Source organism: Leucoraja erinacea, chromosome 35 (genome assembly GCF_028641065.1).
Source record: "Leucoraja erinacea ecotype New England chromosome 35, Leri_hhj_1, whole genome shotgun sequence".
Taxonomy (NCBI): Eukaryota; Metazoa; Chordata; class Chondrichthyes; order Rajiformes; family Rajidae; genus Leucoraja; species Leucoraja erinaceus.
This window is the reverse complement of record NC_073411.1, coordinates 12,712,498-12,730,633: the sequence shown is the minus strand read 5'-3', so window position 1 is coordinate 12,730,633 and position 18,136 is coordinate 12,712,498. Positions and strand designations below refer to the sequence as shown.

The window sequence follows — 18,136 nt, the reverse complement described above, 5'->3', positions numbered from 1 at the left end:
TATCCTTGCAAGTCAGGGGAATGATAAACTGCAATTTAATCACAAACCACATCTGTTCAAGAATGCAATTTTTTGTTTTTAAAAAGACTACATAAATAATCCACAGAACAAAAAAAAAGAAAATGTAGAAAAATAGCACAGCTCACTACCAAAAGCCACGGTCTAGGAACGAAGAGAGGAGTTGGAACTCAAAATGAAAATCAAGCTTGAGGGCCACTAGAAGACCGCGCGCGCAGATGGGTCGCAGGGGACCTTGTTCAGGGCACTGGTGGTAGCTCGCCACCTTGTTGGAAGTGGGTGATGGTGGAACGTCCAGAGGAGAACAGGGTTCCCTCCCCAGCAGCAACTGGCCGCCAGCCCCGTGTCCGAGTCCTCCACCTTCTGCTGCTTTGGACACTGTGGCGATCTCACGCCATCTTAACCAACAACCAAAGGCTCGCCCTCCAACCCCGCTCACCGCAGAGATGCTGGAATCCAGGTGGACGGATTTTGGACTCCATTGGCTGGAGGTGGAGGTGGACACTGATATCATCGGCCACCCCCCAGTTCTTTGTGTCGCCAACTGCACTGACCCAACAGGGTTAAGTCGATGGGGTTTGCAGGCAAGAGATGCAACAGTGGCAGATATAGCAACCCAACATGTTCTCCCAGGACCCAAACCCATCCTCACGAGACACTGCTGTTGTCTCAACGTCAAGAGGCCCGCAGGTTTGTTGATACACGAAAGACAAACTGCTTAAAATAAACCAACAGAGAAGGTGCTCTACCATACACAAACTGTACAAAAGTAACGTAAATTGCACATCGGTTTCATTCAACACAAAAGCTCCCTCCCCTTCAGAAGGGAGGTGACAGCATACAACTATACAACATAATTGTTGGGGACTGAAACAGCACTCTGACCAGATCTACACTCTTTGTCTTTGATCAGTCCGCCTGTTTCACAGTGCGCTGGCTCCTGATCGGGATTCACACCGGCCGGCCACTTGCCCGCGGGGCAGCTCACTGAAACAGTCTGTGGGCAATGGGTCATGCAGGAGTCCTCTCTCTCCCTCTCCCTCTCTCGCCAGGGCAGTGTGCAGCTTCCAGGTCTGGCATTGTAACCTGCGGCCAAACAGCAGCGGAGTCCGAGCCGCGGGTCCAGGCTCAAAGGAAACCCCCGGCCTCATCCCCGGGACTCCCGAAGTTCAGCGCAGACCTGCGCCCGTTCTGCCCGCAGTCTCCGTTCTCTGGCGCGGCTTTTTGTCCGGGAGACAACATCCATCCCCATTCCGAGGGAACGGAGCCTAATTCACAATGGCAACGCCGCTCCACCAAGTCTACGTGCCAGAGACACACGTGCTGCTCTTTGTGCTGAAGGAAACTCGTTGTCGGGAGAGTGAACACCCCCTTCCAATCCAAGCTCCTTGGCGTACGGCTGCACTACTTTGCCCGGTGCCCCGTGTCCGAGGAGGGTTGGCTGCGTCTGCCATGGGAGATGGTGGGGGGGGGAGAGACATGGCCGGAATGCCACACTTCAGTTGGGTTCACCCTCCACCTCACTCCAGGGGCGCTGAGGTCAACCTGTGGGATCTTCTGACCTGTGGAGCTCAGTGCCATCTAGGATCTTTACAGAGAACAGAGGGCAGAGGATGAGCACAGTGTAAATGTGCACCAACACACACTTGGGTCACCGATTGCCAGCGGCCATGACCACATTTCCCTCGACAAAGATTTTGCTGTTTTGACCTTCTGCCGTTGAAAGTCCCTTCCAAGTTTTCAGTCCCTACAAATGTTCAAAATTAACTGGGGTTTGGGCGGTTAGTTGCGATGGATGTGGAGAGAGTTCGTTCGTTCGTTGATGCGATGATGGATGTGTGTGGCAATGGGGTGGAAACGGGTTCCCCTCTGTCGCAAACGCTCGCACTCTTCACTCAAAGCACCAAGGCCGCTCTGACCCGCCAACCCCTTCAATGCGATCGCTTCATTATGGATGTGTGGCTCAGGTTTGTATATTCGCTGTCGAAAGGCTGGAATTCTTTCAGGCATCTAAAGAGAGAGAGAGAGAGAGAGAGAGAAGCATTAATACTTAAAGTGAATGTAGAGAGGCCGGAAGTGCCGGCTGTGATGCCACCAGTCTTTTTATTTCGTTTTTTTTGTTTTAGAGATACAGCGCGGAAACAGGCCCTTCGGCCCACCGGGTCCGCGCCGACCAGCGATCCCTGCACATTAACACCATCCTACACCCACTAGGGACAATTTTTACATTTACCAAGCTAATTAACCTACAAACCTGCAGTCAAGTCTCAAACCATGATAGAAATATAAACAATAGGCGCAGGTGTAGGCCATTCAGCCCTTCGAGCTAGCACCGCTATTCAATATGATCATGGCTGATCATCCAGAATCAGTACCCCGTTCCTGGTTTTGTCTCATTGAGGTGGAGATGCTGTTGGAGGGGGAGAAACATAGAAAATCGGCGCAGGAGTAGGCCGTTCGGCCCTTCGAGCTAGCACCGCCATTCAATGTGATCATGGCTTCTTCTTCTTGCGTATGGTGTGCAAAGCCTAAAGTTGTAGGACAACTTGTTCTATTTGATTGTGCACACCCGGTTGATTGCATTCGTTGAAACAGGGCAGACCACGTGAAGGTTGCAATCTCCCACCCCAGGATCATGGCTGATCATCCAGAATCAGTACCCCGTTCCTGCTTTCTCCCCATATCCCTTGATTCCGTTAGCCCCAAGAGCTATATCCAACTCTCTCTTGTATACATCCAGTGAATGGGCCTCCACTGCCTTCTGTGGCAGAGAATGAGGAGACGGGTGAGTTCATGTCAACACGTCACTCTGTGAAAGGGGGAGGGGGGGGGTTTGATCTCGGACTCAGCAGCTGAGCTCCTCAAGCAGAGGGAGGGAGGGAGGGAGGCAGTGCTCACCGTGACTGGTCCGCTGGCCGCTCCACCTATCTGGACACGTAGGTGTAGGTGCGCGGCGCTGCCTGCGAACCGTCCCCCTGCTCCGACGGCACGTTCAAGAAGTCCCAGATCAAGATGGTGTCGTCGTGGGAGCTGCTGACAATCTGGAACTCGTCAAACTGGAGTCGGAATACTCGCCCGGAATGCTCCTGGTGGCCGGAGAGAGGGAGGTTACACACACATAAAACCCAGGCCCGATTCCCACCTTCCCTTACAGAACCCCCGCTTCAATCCTGAACTCGGTGCTACCTGTGTGGAGTTTGCATGTTCTCCCTGTGACCCGTGAGTTTCCTCTGGGTGCTTTCCTCCCACGTCGTAAAGATAGGACACAAAAAAGCTGGAGTAACTCAGCGGGTCAGACAGCATCTCTGGAGAAAATAGGTGACGTTTCGGGTCAGACCCCTTCTCGACCCAATAACGTCACCTATTCCTTTTCTCTGGTGGTGCGACCTACACACTACAGATGTGCCAGTTGCTCGGAGTGGCAAATCGCCTCTAAAGTGGCTGAGTGGTTGAATCTGGGGTCTTGCAGATGGGAATGTGGCGAGTGAAATAGCAACACAAGAGTGAATCTGTGGGAATGTTGATGGGAATGGGATTAGTATAGCGTCGGTGAGTTTGAGCACTTGGTGGTGTATGAGTCTATAACCCACCATCAAGGCCATTTCTCACCGCGCCAGCGGAAAACTAGCAACTACCTGTTAATTAATCTGAAAGAATTATGTTCCACGATGGTCACTTTAGATGGTATACACTCTCATTCAACTGGAGTGAAAATTGTTCCCTTTCAATCCCAATGAGTATCAGTGCCTGGAGGAGAGACTAACCCCTATCGGTCTCACTGGGGTTCTGTTGTGGAGACAAGTTTGCAGACTGAATATGTGTCTGCAAAAAAGCCAGCACTAAGGAGAAAGATCCAGCACGGAAGGGAGATACAAGGAACTGCAGATGCTGGAATTTTGATTACAACACAAAGTGCTGGAGGAACTCAGTAGGTCAGCATCTGTGGAGGGAACTGAACCGATGGCATTTCGTGTCGGAATCCTTCTGGTCTCTTTCCTGTTAAGTCAGTTTATGGGTCCTTTGTTGGAGGTTTAGTTTAGAGATACAGCGTGGAAACTGGCCCTTCAACCAACCGGGTCCACACCGACCAGCGATCCACGCACACTAACACTATCCTACACCCACTAGGGAGAACTTACAATTAAACCAAGCCAATTAACCTACAAACCTGCACATCTTTGGAGAGTGGGAGCAAACCGAAGGTCTCGGTTTCCCCACATTCTCACATTCTCCCCACGCAGGTCATGGGGAGAACGTACAAACTCCGTACAGACAGCACCCGTAGTCGGGATCGAACCTGGGTCTCCGGTGCTGCAAGGCAGCAACTCTACCGCTGTGCCACAGTGCTGAGGTGGGGTGGTGCACAAGGAAGTAAGCTGGAGGTGCAGCTGGCTCTAGTGTTCAGTGGGTCAGACAGGGTGCCCCCATGCCCAGGGAAAGCGGGGGGAACTTACCACCAGGGTCCGCAGGCAGAGGGTCCCGGCCGGAGACCGAGGGTCCAGCGCAGCCACCAGGTCCCACACCTTGATTTTGCTGTGAAGCGAGAGGAGAGACAACGGTCACGGCCACACTTGTCAGCTGCCGACTCTGACCCCCAGGCACCAATCTGGCCATTATCCCACTACTGCTCGCGAACAGCTCAAGGCATTTTGTTTCCTGCACCATAATCTCAAAGAAAGGTACTTTGGGAAGTTCTGCTTACCCATCGTAGGCTCCACTGACGATGCGCTTGTTGTCAAAGCGGATGCATCGCACCAGTTCCTCGTGGCCCTCCAACACACGTAGACACGCTCCGCACTCTATGTCCCACAGCCTGTAGCGGCAAGACGTTAGTGCTTAGTTATTGCAGAGATACAGCATGCCCCACCCAGTCCGTGAAGACCATCCATCAGTCATTCTCACACCTTACCCTCCCATATCTCCCACTCCCTCTCCCCGACTCCCCAGCTTAAGATGGGTCTCGACCCAAAACGTTACCCATTCCTCGTCCAGAGATGCTGCCTGACCCGCTGAGTTACTCCAGCATTTTGTGTCCATTCATTCACGTTAGTTCTGTTCTCCCACTTCCCCATCCACTCTCTACACACTAGGGGCCAATTAACCTATAAACCCGAAAGTCTTTGGGAGTTGGGAGGAATGCGGAGGAGACCCACGCGGTCACAGGGAGAACGTGCAAACTCCACACAGACAGCGCCCAAAGGTCAGGATCGAACCCTGGTCTCTGCCGCTGGGCAGCAGCTCTACCTGCTGCGTCACCCCCAACACTTTCCAAACTTTGAGTTCAGGCTACTCTCAAGAGATTGCTGCAGCTGCCACTTCTGTTAAATGGCAAGACATGGCTGCAAATTCCTCCTTATCGTCAGGACGTGAAGCAGTACAGATACAGGAGGAGGCCATTCGGCCCTTCGAGCCAGCACCACCATTCATTGTGATCATGGCTGATCGTCCCCTATCAATAACCCGTGCCTGCCTTAAAGGGGGAAATCCTTTAAAACCGAGATGAGAAGAACTTTTTTCACACAGAGAGTGGTGAATCTCTGGAATTCTCTGCCACAGAGGGTAGTTGAGGCCAGTTCATTGGCTATATTTAAGAGGGAGTTAGATGTGGCCCTTGTGGCTAAAGGGGATCAGGGGGTATGGAGAGAAGGCAGGTACGGGATACTGAGTTGGATGATCAGCCATGATCATATTGAATGGCGGTGCAGGCTCGAAGGGCCGAACGGCCTACTCCTGCACCTAATTTCTATGCTTCTATGTTTCTCCCCATATCCATTGACTCCACTAGCCCCTAGAGCTCTATCTAACTCTCTTAAATCCCTCCAGTGACTGCCCTTCCCAGATAGTTTCTTCCCAGCTGTTATCAGGCAACTGAAACATCCTACCATCTACCTCATTGGTGACCCTCAGACTATCTTTACTCGAAGTTTATTTGCACTAAATGTACCTTTTATCCTGTATCTGTGCACTGTGGACAGCTTGACTCTAATCACGTATTGTCTTTTCTCTGACTGTACAGCACACATTTAAAAGCTTTTCACTGTCCCTTGATACACATGAGAACAATAAACTAAACTAAGCTGTTACTCAGGAAAATGGCTGGAGGCTTAATTCATCTGGGAATGCTGCTCCTCCGGAAGTATGGCTCAGATGAGACCAATCTGAGTCCCCACTGTCCCCTCTGCTGGATAGAACGGATGCCACAGCCATTACGGGAAGATATTCTCCCTCATTCAGCATCATCTAAAGTAGTTGGCCGATCATCATCACTTTGCCAATTCTTTGAGTTGCACCAGGAATAATTAAATGGCAAGCTTCCATTTGGGCATCAGAGTGGCATTACTGCCAGAAATAAACACAGCGATTGAAGATATTGTGACTGCCAATTTTGGAGATGGATGCTAATGGGACTAGTTATCAAAGGGACACGTGGATATAACGCAGGCTGAGCAGCTGAGGGCAGTGCAGAGGGAGTGCTGCATTGCTGAAGATGAATGCTAATGGGGATAACTGTACAAGCTGCTTCCTCTTCTGCTGCGGGCTACAGTTTGCAATGAATACCCAAAGTAGACACGAGACTCACCGGATGGTGTTATCAGAGGAGCCGCTGACCACCAGGCGGTCTCTGTACTGCAGGCAGGCAATGCCTCGCTTGTGTCCATTCAGAGTACGGACAAACTCGCAGGATCCTGTGTTCCACACCTAGTGAGGGGATGGACAGAGATGCGTCATCATCGTACTGCAGGCAGGCAATGCCTCACTTGTGTCCATTCAGAGTACGGACACACTCGCAGGATCCTGTGTTCCACACCTAGTGAGGGGATGGACAGAGATGCGTCATCATCACGCAACACACGCACGCACGCACACACACCCGCACACACACCCACACACACACCCACACACAGCGAGAGAAGTCTCTACATTCACATTTTCTTCTTAAAGCACAGTAATTGTGACAGCCAAGCAGTTGGGATAAACCTCTCAAGGCGCGGGGAACAAAAGGAGCAACAAGGACTGGTTTAGCCACGGGAGACGATGGAAAATTAAGATGGAAACCAGATGCGATCCATCTGTGATTGTGTTATTATTCAGATAGTTGGAAGTATTTAAAGAGGTCGAACAATGTTTGAAAGATCAGGGAGTTGTGAACTAAGGGGAACCGACAGAGAGGAAGTGAGAGGGGCAGAACAGACCAGATGGGCAGCATAGTGGCGTAGTGGTAGAGCTACTGCCTTATAGAGAGGAACCAGAAGAATGGGTCCACACCTGAAATGTCACCTATCAATCTATTCCTGAATTGCTGCCTGTCCCACGAGTTACTCGAGCACTGTCTTTAACTACTAATTTGATTCATTATTATCGTTCAGGAAGGAGACAGTAATCCTCCCTGGACTGTGCAGGAAGGAACTGTAGATGTAATGTGTGGGAAGGATCTGCAGGTGCTGGTTTAACCCGAAGATAGACACAAAAAGCTGGAGTAACTCAGTGGTTCTTGGAGATGGATGCTAATGGGATTAGTTATCAAAGGGACACGTGGATATAACGCAGGTTGAGCAGCTGAGGACAGCATCTCTAGCGAAAATGAATAGGTGACCCTTCAGGTCGAGGCTGCTGCTTTGTGAAGAAGGGTCTCGATCAGAAATGTCATCTTCCCTGGATGGCTGATCTATCTCTCTCTCCTCTCCCTTCCCCCCATTCTCCTGCCTTCTCTCCATAAGTCCTGGCACTCGTACCAATCAAGAATCTACCCATCTCTGCCTTGGAACTAGAAATAGAACTAGGTGACTAAAGCAATGCAGGAAGGGGCACGAAAGACAGCAGCAGAGAGAGCGGGAAGGGATCTTACTTTGATGGTCCTGTCTCCTGAAGCGGACACGATGTACTTATCGTCAAAGTCGACCACGTTGACGGCGGCGCGGTGGCCGACGAGGACTCGGCGCAGGGTGATGTCCGTGGAGGTGCTCATGTCCCACACGGCGATCGAACGGTCCTTGGAGCACGTCACCATCATGCCGTTGGTGAAGCGCAGGTGGAGCACGGCTTCGCAGTGATGGATCAACGTGTTCAGCATCTCCCCAGTGTTCACCTCCCACACCCTGCAGGGGGGGGTCAAACAATGCAACTTCAAACAAACCCCCCTACTTCAGAGCCTTTCACTGCAGAGCAGAACCAGCCAGAGCTACTGACATTGGGGCATTGAGAGACGGGGGCAAAAGCTGGGTCAGAATTTGCCCGCACAGGCATGACAGGGTACGTACCAGGTTACTCTTAAACCCCGGCTGATAGGATTATTTTATTGGATATTCAAAATAAACTTTGTTCGGAGTAAAAAAAAATCCAAAACAGGAACTTTGCAGAAATTCTTCCGACATTCTCGGAGGCCACACAAACATTTAATGTGCCGTGATGTAGTGTTTACAAATTTTACCCCACACCGTTGCATTCCATGTGGCCCCCTGGGGTGATATCCCTCCCCCCTATTTAGTTTAGAGATACATTTGCGGAAACAGGCCCTTCGGCCCATCGGGCCTGCGCCGACCAGCGATCCCCGCGCATTAACACTATCCTACACACACTAGGGACAATTTTTACTTTTACCATTTTACCAAGTCAATTAACCTACAAATCTGTACGATTTTGGAGTGTGGGAGGAAAGTGAAGATCTTGGAGAAAACCCACGCAGGTCACGGGGAGGAGGTACAAACTCCGTACAGACGGCACCCGTAATCGGGATCGCACCCGGGTCTCCGATGCTGCATTCGCTGTAAGGCAGCAACTCTACCGCTGCGCCACCGTGATTTAAGTGGGGGGGGGGGGTTTCCACCACCCCCTACGTGACCAGTGCTCCTCATCTTTCAGGCCCCCAGACTGGGTTTCCAGGGAGGGAGTTGTCCTCGATGGCTGTACAGGTTTATACATCAATGTGTCAATTCCCCAACTACAATTGCCAGCAGACACACGTACCGGACTGTGGAGTCAGACGAGCCAGTGATGATGACTTTGTCATCGTACTGTAAACAGAGCACTGAGCCGGTGTGGCCAGTCAGGACGTTCTTACACTCCAGCGTGTTCTTGTCCCAGATCTGCGAAGAGAGAAAGGCAAACACCGTCAACAGTAATGCAATTGAATGTTGTTTCTGATATGCGTTGGAAAGAACTGTAGACGCTGGTAAAATTGAAGGTAGACACCAAATGCTGGAGTAACTCAGCGGGTGAGGCAGCGTCTATGGAGTGAAGGAATGGGTGACGTTTCGGGTTGAGACTCTTCTTCGGAATCACGGACCCGAAATAAGAATCACGGACCCGAAACATCACCAATTCCTTCTCTCCTGAGATGCTGTCTGACCCGCTGAGTTACCCCAGCTTTCTGGGTCTCTCTTCGGCTTAAACTGGCATCTACACAGACCGTGACATGTCAAGAGACACAGCCCACACAATATAAGCAGAGTCAGAATTTTTTTTTTTTTTTTTTTTTAAAGAGGGAACTGCGGATGCTGGAAAATCGAAGGTAGACAAAAGTGCTGGGAGAGACTCAGCGGGTGCAGCAGCATCTATGGAGCGAAGGAAATAGGCAACGTTTTGGGACGAAACCCTTCTTCAGACTGAAGGAAATAGGCAACGTTTCAGGCCGAAACCCTTCTTCCGACTGAAGGAAATAGGCAACATTTCGGGACAAAACCCTTCTTCAGACTGAAGGAAATAGGGAACGTTTCGGGACGAAGCCCTTCTTCCGACTGAAGGAAATAGGCAACGTTTCGGGACCATAGACAGAGGGGGGGCAATCGTGACGTTATGTTATACAGCTTAATATTTATATTGATGCATGATGCTTTCTCCATCACTCCTCCAGCCTCCACTGTAGACTATAAATGTCCCAATCTCTGTACCTTCAAGAACGAAGGGGGAATAGGTAATGTAATGTGCTTCTTGCTAGTGACACAGATACTGGGAAATTAATTTTAACATTATCTTGCTATCTCTACAACCCCGTCCACTTCCCTGTGGCCAGGAAACCAGTTCATCAAGGGTCTCGACCCAAAACATCACCCATTCCTTCTGTTTAAGAAGGAACTGCAGATGCTGGAAAATCGAAGGTAGACAAAATTGCTGGAGAAACTCAGCGGGTGCAACAGCATCTATGGAGCGAAGGAAATAGGTAACGTTTCGAAACCCTTCCGGGTTTCGGCCCGAAACGTTGCCTATTTCCTTCAGGGTTTCGGCCCGAAACGTTGCCTATTTCCTTCGCTCCATAGATGCTGCTGCACCCGCCGAGTTTCTCCAGCACTTTTGTCTACCTCAAGAGTCAGAATAACTTTCTCTCACTCACCTTAATAGTGTTGTCACGCAGACCACTGATAATTTTCTGGTCATCGTACTGTAAACAATAGACCCCTTTGCTGGTTTCACTGTGGCAGTGAATCCGCTGTAAACCATGATGTCCACACCTCCAGTTGGATTCAATGGTCTGAAAAAGAAACAGGCCGTTGGTGTTTCTCAACTTCCTCCATTCCCATTTGCCTTACATCAACGTTCGTAGATAGACAAGTACAATTGCAGGAGCGGGCCTCTTTGGCCCACAATGTCTGTGCCGTACATGATGCCAGGACCAGCCTTTACCTAATCCTTGTCCTTCTAATCCCTGCGTATATATGTGTGCCTATCCACATTTCTGTTACAAGCCAACACCGTATCATCTTCCACCACCAGCCCCGTCAACACATTCCAGGCATTATTGAATTCAATTCAACGTTAATGTCATTGCACAAATACGAGTATGGGTACAACGAAATGCAGTTTAGCGTCAGTCCATAGTATAGTGCAATATAGAAATAAAAATAAAAATACAGAATAATCAAACAATGTGGACGGAGAGACTGGAGAAATCTATCGGCGGGACTCCGAGTTCAGCAATGTGATGGTATTATTGTAGAAGCTGTTCCTCATCCTACTGGTACGAGACCGGAGGCTCCTGTACAGCCTCCCTGATGGGAGGAGGGCAAACAGTCCATGGTTGGGGTGGGAGGGGTCTTTAATGATCTCCCCGGCCCGTCTCAGACACCGTTTTCGGTGGAGGGCATCCATGGCAGGGAGAGAGGCACCGATGATGAGGGTTGCCAACTGTCCCGTATTAGCCGGGACATCCCGTATATTGGGCTAAATTGGTTTGTCCTGTATGGGACCGCCCTTGTCCCGTATTTGACTGCTACTACTCGGGTCGAGGGGACTGTCGGGTCAGAGTGCAGCGTCGGATCCGCCTCACCCGTCCCGACGTAGTGCAGCCCATGGAGTGCAGCAGCAGAACACCTCGCCACTGGCCCTGTCGGTCGGTTGGCAGCCCGGCCAGCTGTCCGACCTTCGGACCTTCGCCTGCCGCCGACACCACCTTCTCATGGCCGATCATCGGTTCATGAGTTGGACGGGGCGCCGGACTTTGGGCCAAAACTCCTCAGCTGGCCCGCTGGCCGGCTGGGCTTTGTGTGCAGTCCAGCACCCGGGCCAACTCATCATTCACCCAGTCATTCGTCCGAGTCGGTCAACGAATTGCCGTCGGGAATTTGTCCCGGATTTTGACCCTTACTTGGGAGTGGGAAAGTCGGCAACCCTATTAACCACCCGCCGTGCGCATGTCCTTTAAAGTTTGCCACTCTCACCTTAAAGCGATGGGCTGTTTACCCTATCCATGCTCCATAAATGTATACACATCTATCAAATCTCCCCGCAACCAAAGCCATTCACAATTCCCACCTCTTCAATCCTTACCTCAGTTTTTGTCTTTTTCATCTCTGGCCGTTGTCTAACCACCTGCATATCAAAACCCACCTCACCTGTATCCAACACCTATTGTTCAAGAAGGAACTGCAGATGCTGGAAAATCGAAGGTAGGCAAAAGTGCTGGAGAAACTCAGCGGGTGCGGCAGCATCTGTGGAGCGAAGGAAATAGGCAACGTTTCGGGCCGAAACCCAAGGGTTTCGGCCCGAAACGTTGCCTATTTCCAACACTTATTATTTGCTAGGCTTTGTCCTGCCCCTCCTCTTGTCCAGTTTTCTCTACCTCCCCAACCACAATCAATCTAAAGAAGGGTCCTGAACCAAAACGTCATCTGTCCATGTTCTCCAGAGATGCTGTCTGCACTCATTTCGTTTGCTTTCAACCTTTGATTTATATTTAACAGATGGGCATTCCCTCAGCAACCAATGTCTGGAGAAGAAACGGTAGCTCTTACCTCTATATCTTGTATAATTTGTGGGTACAAAGATCGGTAGAAGCAATCTGGAGGCAAAATACCATCAGAGGGCTTGTTTTTAAACAGGTACTGGATCCTGCGCAGAAAACACAGACTTTCACAATTAGTTCACAAATCATCTCAACTTCAAGCTCATTCTTACAAGAAAGTTAAGAGCAAATATTCACTTTGGGCCCATCTGAGTTTTGTAAATCGGGAACGGAATTCACATCACGCCTTTGTGTAGGAAAGGACAGCACATGTTGGTTAGTTGAGGCCAGTTCATTGGCTATATTTAAGAGGGAGTTAGATGTGGCCCTTGTGGCCAAGGGGATCAGAGGGTATGGAGAGAAGGCAGGTACGGGATACTGAGTTGGATGATCAGCCATGATCATATTAAATGGCGGTGCAGGCTCGAAGGGCCGAATGGCCTACTCCTGCACCTAATTTCTATGTTTCTATGTTTCTAAATCGAAGGTAGACACAAAATGCTGGAGTAACTCAGCGGGACAGGCAGCATCTCTGGAGAGAAGGGATGGGCGACGTTTCGGGTCGCGACCTTTCTTCTGCATTTTGTGTCGACCTTCACATCTCACATTTGTTGGATTGGTTTAGAGATACAACATGGAAATAGGCCCTTCAGCCCACCGAGTCCATCGATCACCCGTTCACACTAGTTCTATGTTATCCCACTTTGTCACCCACTCCCTACACACTAGGGGTAATTTACAGAGGCCAATTTACATATAAACCCGCACGTCTTTGGGACGTGGGAGGAAACTGGAACACCCGGCGGAAACCCACACGGGCACAGGGAGAACATGCAAACTCCACGCAGACAGCACCCGTGGTCAGGATCGAACCTGGGTCTCTGGAGCCGTGCCACCCCCCCATCCCACTTCACTCCTCTCCAACTGAACCACCGCAAGTGGTTTATGACACACCGGTCACATACAGCCGGGTTCAAATTAATGCAGACCCCTGATGACAAAGTTTAAATAGCCAAGAGAAGATGTGGAGCTACACGATAAATGTCAACAAATAAGACATTTCCATTGGCCACTTTAATCAGGTAATTAAAATTGCATTCATATTTAGTCTGTGCAAATAATTATTTGCATTTCACAACATTGGTGGAGTCTTTGATCAAGGTGGGCACCATGTCTGGATCCTGGGTACAGGAGGATTCAACTCCAGAAACATCAGTGTCTTAACTCCGCTATCGTAAGCAAGGACACTTAAACTCTAAACTGTCTCTGTAATGTATAAATCATAAACATTTAAGAACCATTTAGGCAGGAGAATGCAAACTATGAAAACTCCATTTTAACTCCTGGTAGTCCTTTGAAGTTTAACCTGCCATGCAATTTGCTGAATTTAGTTTCCTGAACAGAGTAAAATCAAATTCAGGAATTGTATTTCTCAAAATAATTGTGTAATTATATATATATTTTTAAATCATCTGTAGGGGACCTGGACATTGCTGGGAAAGTTAGCCCATCCGTCACCAACTGCGGTGAAGGTGCTGCCATGGACAGCGGTGTTATTAGATAGGGTAGGAAGTTCCATCAATTGGACCCAACGACAATGGAAGAACTTCCAAGTGAGGAGGCCGAGCAGAGGACAGACAGGCCAGTAAGGGAAGGGGAAGGGGAATTGAAGGGGCTGGCACACAGGAGCCTAGCAGCTTCCTGGCCTAAAACAGCTGGGAGGGTTCCTGCAAACCGTTGGCATTTTGCCTGTCATTCGTGGTGGTCGAGGTCTTTTACTTGGGAGGTGATGTTGGAGTAAGTGGGTAAGTGACTGAGTGCTGCTTTGAAAACGCCACACACTCCAAGCGTGCCTTACCATCCCCTCCGCTCCGAAAGCCCCTTCCAGAGGGTATCAGTGCGCACCATCCTCTCCATCAGTTTCTTCCACAGCATTCCGTCGGATATGACCCGGTACCATTCCTTGCACACCAGCTCCGCGGCGCAGAGCGAGCGGGCATCCAGGAACGAGAGGATGTTCTCCGCAATGTGGTCCAGACCGCGGGCTAAACACACACACACACACAACACAGCTCGTTACACAAGGAAAGTGCGTCCGAGACTTCAAGAGTCAAGAGAGTTTCATTGACATATGTCCCAGATGGGACCATGAATTTTTTGCTTGCTGCAGCACAACAGAATATGTAAACCTAGTACATAACGGGAGAAGAGAAAAAAAAAATCATATTCATAAGTGCCACCTTGGAGCTGTCTCAAGGACACCAAGTAGATACCAGTGGCAAACCATCGTTTTACAGATATTGAGGCAAGTACTCCCCAGGGATATAGATCAGACAGCCTTTATTAATCATAGAGTGCAGGAAAAATTAAAAGCATCCAGCAGGTATTATCACAAACGTTTAAGAACCATTTAGACAGGAGAATGAATATGGGAGTAACTCAGCGGGTGTGGCAGAGTCTCTGGAGAAAAGGAATGGGTAACGTTTAGGGTTGAGACCCGAAACGTCACCCATTCCTTCTCTCCAGAGAAGCTGCCTTGCCCGCCGAGTTACTCCAGCATTTTGTGTCTACCTTTGATTTGAACCAGCATCTGCAGTTCTTTCTTGCCCAGGTACATGGATACGACAGGTTTAGAGGGATGTGGGCCAAATGCGGGCAAGTGTGGATGGGACATGTTGGTCAGCGTGGGCAAGTTGGGCCTGTTTCCACGTTGTGTGACTCTGTGCCTCAGTGACCAAGTGCATCAAAGTGTGACGATGACAATGACTAAATGAATGGCAGGAGAAATCAATAGCAGAGAAGTGTGAGGTTGCAGAGGGCAAAGACATGGTCAAGCACTGGGGCTATTGAATGGTGCAGCAAGCTCCAGGACAGACGATCTCTTCCTTAGACCCAAGGGCCTGTCCCATGGCCATTTTTCCGGAGACGGCCGGCTGGCACCATTGACTGACAGATCTGGTCACCGAAACATCTGCGGCGCGATGACATTTGACGCGCGGTGTTTTTTCCAAGTGTTGCAACATTTTTTTTGTCGCCGTTGGATTTTAATGTTGAATAAGTTAGGTCTTTATTCTCTGGAGCGCAGAAGGTTAAGGGGGGACCTGATAGAGGTCTTTAAAATGATGAGAGGGATAGACAGAGTTGATGTGGACAAGCTTTTCCCTTTGAGAATAGGGAAGATTCAAACAAGAGGACATGACTTCAGAATTAAGGGACAGAAGTTTAGGGGTAATATGAGGGGGAACTTCTTTACTCAGAGAGTGGTAGCGGTGTGGAATGAGCTTCCAGTGGAAGTGGTGGAGGCAGGTTCATTGGTATCATTTAAAAATAATTGGATAGGCATATGGATGAGAAGGGAATGGAGGGTTATGGTATGAGTGCAGGCAGGTGGGACGAAGGGGAAAAAAAAAAATTTGTTCGGCACGGACTTGTAGGGCCGAGATGGCCTGTTTCCGTGCTGTAATTGTTATATGGTTTTAAAATGTTCAAAATCTTTTGGCGACACTGATAGACGCCGAAAAAAATCGTCCAAGTGGGACAGGCCCTTAACTGTGCTTGAAATAAGACGGAGAAGCAGTATAGGCCGTTACAGTGTAGAGGCTGTGCGGGAATATTGTGACGCAGATGTAGATGTGCGGAGCTGTTTTTAAATCTCAGAAGACTAGTTGAGAGTGTAATCAGTAAAACAAGCAGGACACTGGGATCCAGCAGAGCAGTCCTCCCTAGCTAGCACTGCTGTTGCCAATGCTGATCTGAAGAAATATTCTAGAACAGGGTTCAGGGTCACACTGTTTGTTCTATTTGGGAACTTGCTGTGTTTCTTGCATTATGCAGACGACTACAAAGTACCTCTTCTCTGGCCCAGACATGTTGAAAGGGATGCATTACACACCCCAAGGTTACTCTGCTCATCTATGCTGTTACGAGATGGCAAACTTTCCTTTTTAGTTTTAAAAATCAGTGTACTTTGTCTTGTTAATAAATGCTAAAAAAATCAAAAAAAAAAATCCACTGCTTGCTCACTGGATTGTTTCCACACCAAGTAGTGACCCTGCTACCGTTATCTGCATTTCTCTCAATATTCATCCCAGAATCCCCCCCCCCCCCCCACAAACATTATTCATTTGCAATTCTTTCTGTGTTAAATTCCGGCCATTTTGCCATTTCGATTTCTTTTCTTGTGTTCTTGTGTTGTTAGCAAACTTACTAAACAGCCCGTCTACATTTACACCCACGTCGTCTATATATAACAAACAACAGAGGTCGCAGCATAGATCCCTGCAGAACTACACTGGTCATAGACCTCCATCCAGAATAAAACCCACCACTAGCGATGTGGCCATCAATTCTAAACGTGGCTTCACCAACACCTTGTACAACTGTAACATTGCATCCCAACGTCCATACTGCACACCTTGACTGATGAAGGCCATTGATAAGGAACAATCATTTTAATGGCAGTGAATATTGATCTGGAAGGCGTTGCCAGAAAGGCACTTCCCTACCACCCATCGCACCACATCTTCTCCATTTTGCCATCTGGGAAGAGGCACAGGAGCATCAGCAGCAAAACCAGCAGGATGCTCCACAGCTTCTTCCCACAGGCAATAACCATATAACCATTACAGCACGGAAACAGGCCATCTCGACCCTTCTAGTCCGTGCCGAACACATAATCTCCCCTAGTCCCATATACCTGCGCTCAGACCATAACCCTCCATTCCCATCCCATCCATATAACTATCCAATTTATTTTTAAATGATAAAAATGAACCTGCCTCCACCACCTTCACTGGAAGCTCATTCCACACAGCTACCACTCTCTGAGTAAAGAAGTTCCCCCTCATGTTACCCCTAAACTTCAGTCCCTTAATTCTCAAGTCATGTCCCCTTGTTTGAATCTTCCCTACTCTCAGTGGGAAAAGCTTTTCCACGTCAACTCTGTCTATCCCTCTCATCATTTTAAAAACCTCTATCAAGTCCCCCCTTAACCTTCTGCGCTCCAAAGAATAAAGCCCTAACTTGTTCAACCTTGTTAATAAGACTGATTAACGGACTGTGTCCCCTCCCCATATATCGTTCACCAACACATTCAACCTTGTCCATACTTTGACAGCTAGCCACCTATCAAAGTAAAGCCACTGTCGGTCAGAATGTCTGCTTTCATTCTATTGTAAATTCTAGGCCTACTTTCTGTTTTTAGACATGGTAAATTTTAATTTGTTTTTAAAGCTCTATGTATTTATCCTTTTTTTTTTACTAACTACACTGAATGGAAACTGATTTGAGTAACGTTTTTTCGTTTCCTCTGTGTATGCAAGTACTCAGTGAAAATGATATTAAATAAATACTGAATACCGAAGAAAAAGGAGGGGACAACAGGGCTATGCGATAAGAATGAAGGATTGGAAACAACACAGGCAAAGGCTAACCGTAATGTCCTGAGCAATACAATCATGCAGCCTCCAGACACCCGACCACAATACTTCAAGCCCTTCCCTGTCCACATACCTGGTAAGACGGTGATAAAGTCCCTCTGCAACATTGGTTTAAGATAGGAGTTGATGTGGCCGTGTTGGTAGTGACACATGCGGGATATCAGGTTCTCGACAAATTCCACCTGGTCGGTCTCTGTCCACTGATCGAAGTATTTCACACACTGCTCTTTCTGCTTCTCATAACTGGTGGAAGGCTTCCGCTGCTTGGCTGCGATCATACTCGATGTGCCAATGCTGAGTTTAGTCTGCAAGGGAACAAAACGCTAGCTTGTGAGTAGGGGAGGCAGCTGGGGCTTTCTTCAAATTGCATTGATGAAGACTTTGGTGTTGATATTGACCCAGGAGAGTTCCACAGAGGAATCAGGAGAGATAAGTGAAGGCAAGCGGAGCTGAAAAGGGTGCGGTG

At 48.9% G+C, this 18,136-nt stretch overlaps 1 protein-coding gene across 2 annotated transcripts in view; it reads right to left on the bottom strand.

Annotated features, from left to right (window-relative positions):
- Nucleotides 1-18,136, bottom strand: part of LOC129713346 (F-box/WD repeat-containing protein 1A) — a 28,063-nt gene continuing 9,927 nt past the window's right edge. For both annotated transcript variants that reach the window (XM_055662330.1, XM_055662331.1), the window contains 11 exons: nucleotides 17,744-17,975; nucleotides 14,091-14,277; nucleotides 12,243-12,339; nucleotides 10,346-10,483; nucleotides 8,983-9,101; nucleotides 7,865-8,114; nucleotides 6,599-6,717; nucleotides 4,721-4,831; nucleotides 4,473-4,551; nucleotides 2,917-3,104; nucleotides 1-2,028 (listed from right to left, as the gene is read on the bottom strand). In XM_055662330.1, coding sequence (XP_055518305.1) covers nucleotides 2,943-3,104; nucleotides 4,473-4,551; nucleotides 4,721-4,831; nucleotides 6,599-6,717; nucleotides 7,865-8,114; nucleotides 8,983-9,101; nucleotides 10,346-10,483; nucleotides 12,243-12,339; nucleotides 14,091-14,277; nucleotides 17,744-17,975 — 1,494 coding nt within the window. In that variant the 3' untranslated portion in view covers nucleotides 1-2,028; nucleotides 2,917-2,942. The remainder of the gene's footprint in view (nucleotides 2,029-2,916; nucleotides 3,105-4,472; nucleotides 4,552-4,720; nucleotides 4,832-6,598; nucleotides 6,718-7,864; nucleotides 8,115-8,982; nucleotides 9,102-10,345; nucleotides 10,484-12,242; nucleotides 12,340-14,090; nucleotides 14,278-17,743; nucleotides 17,976-18,136) is intronic.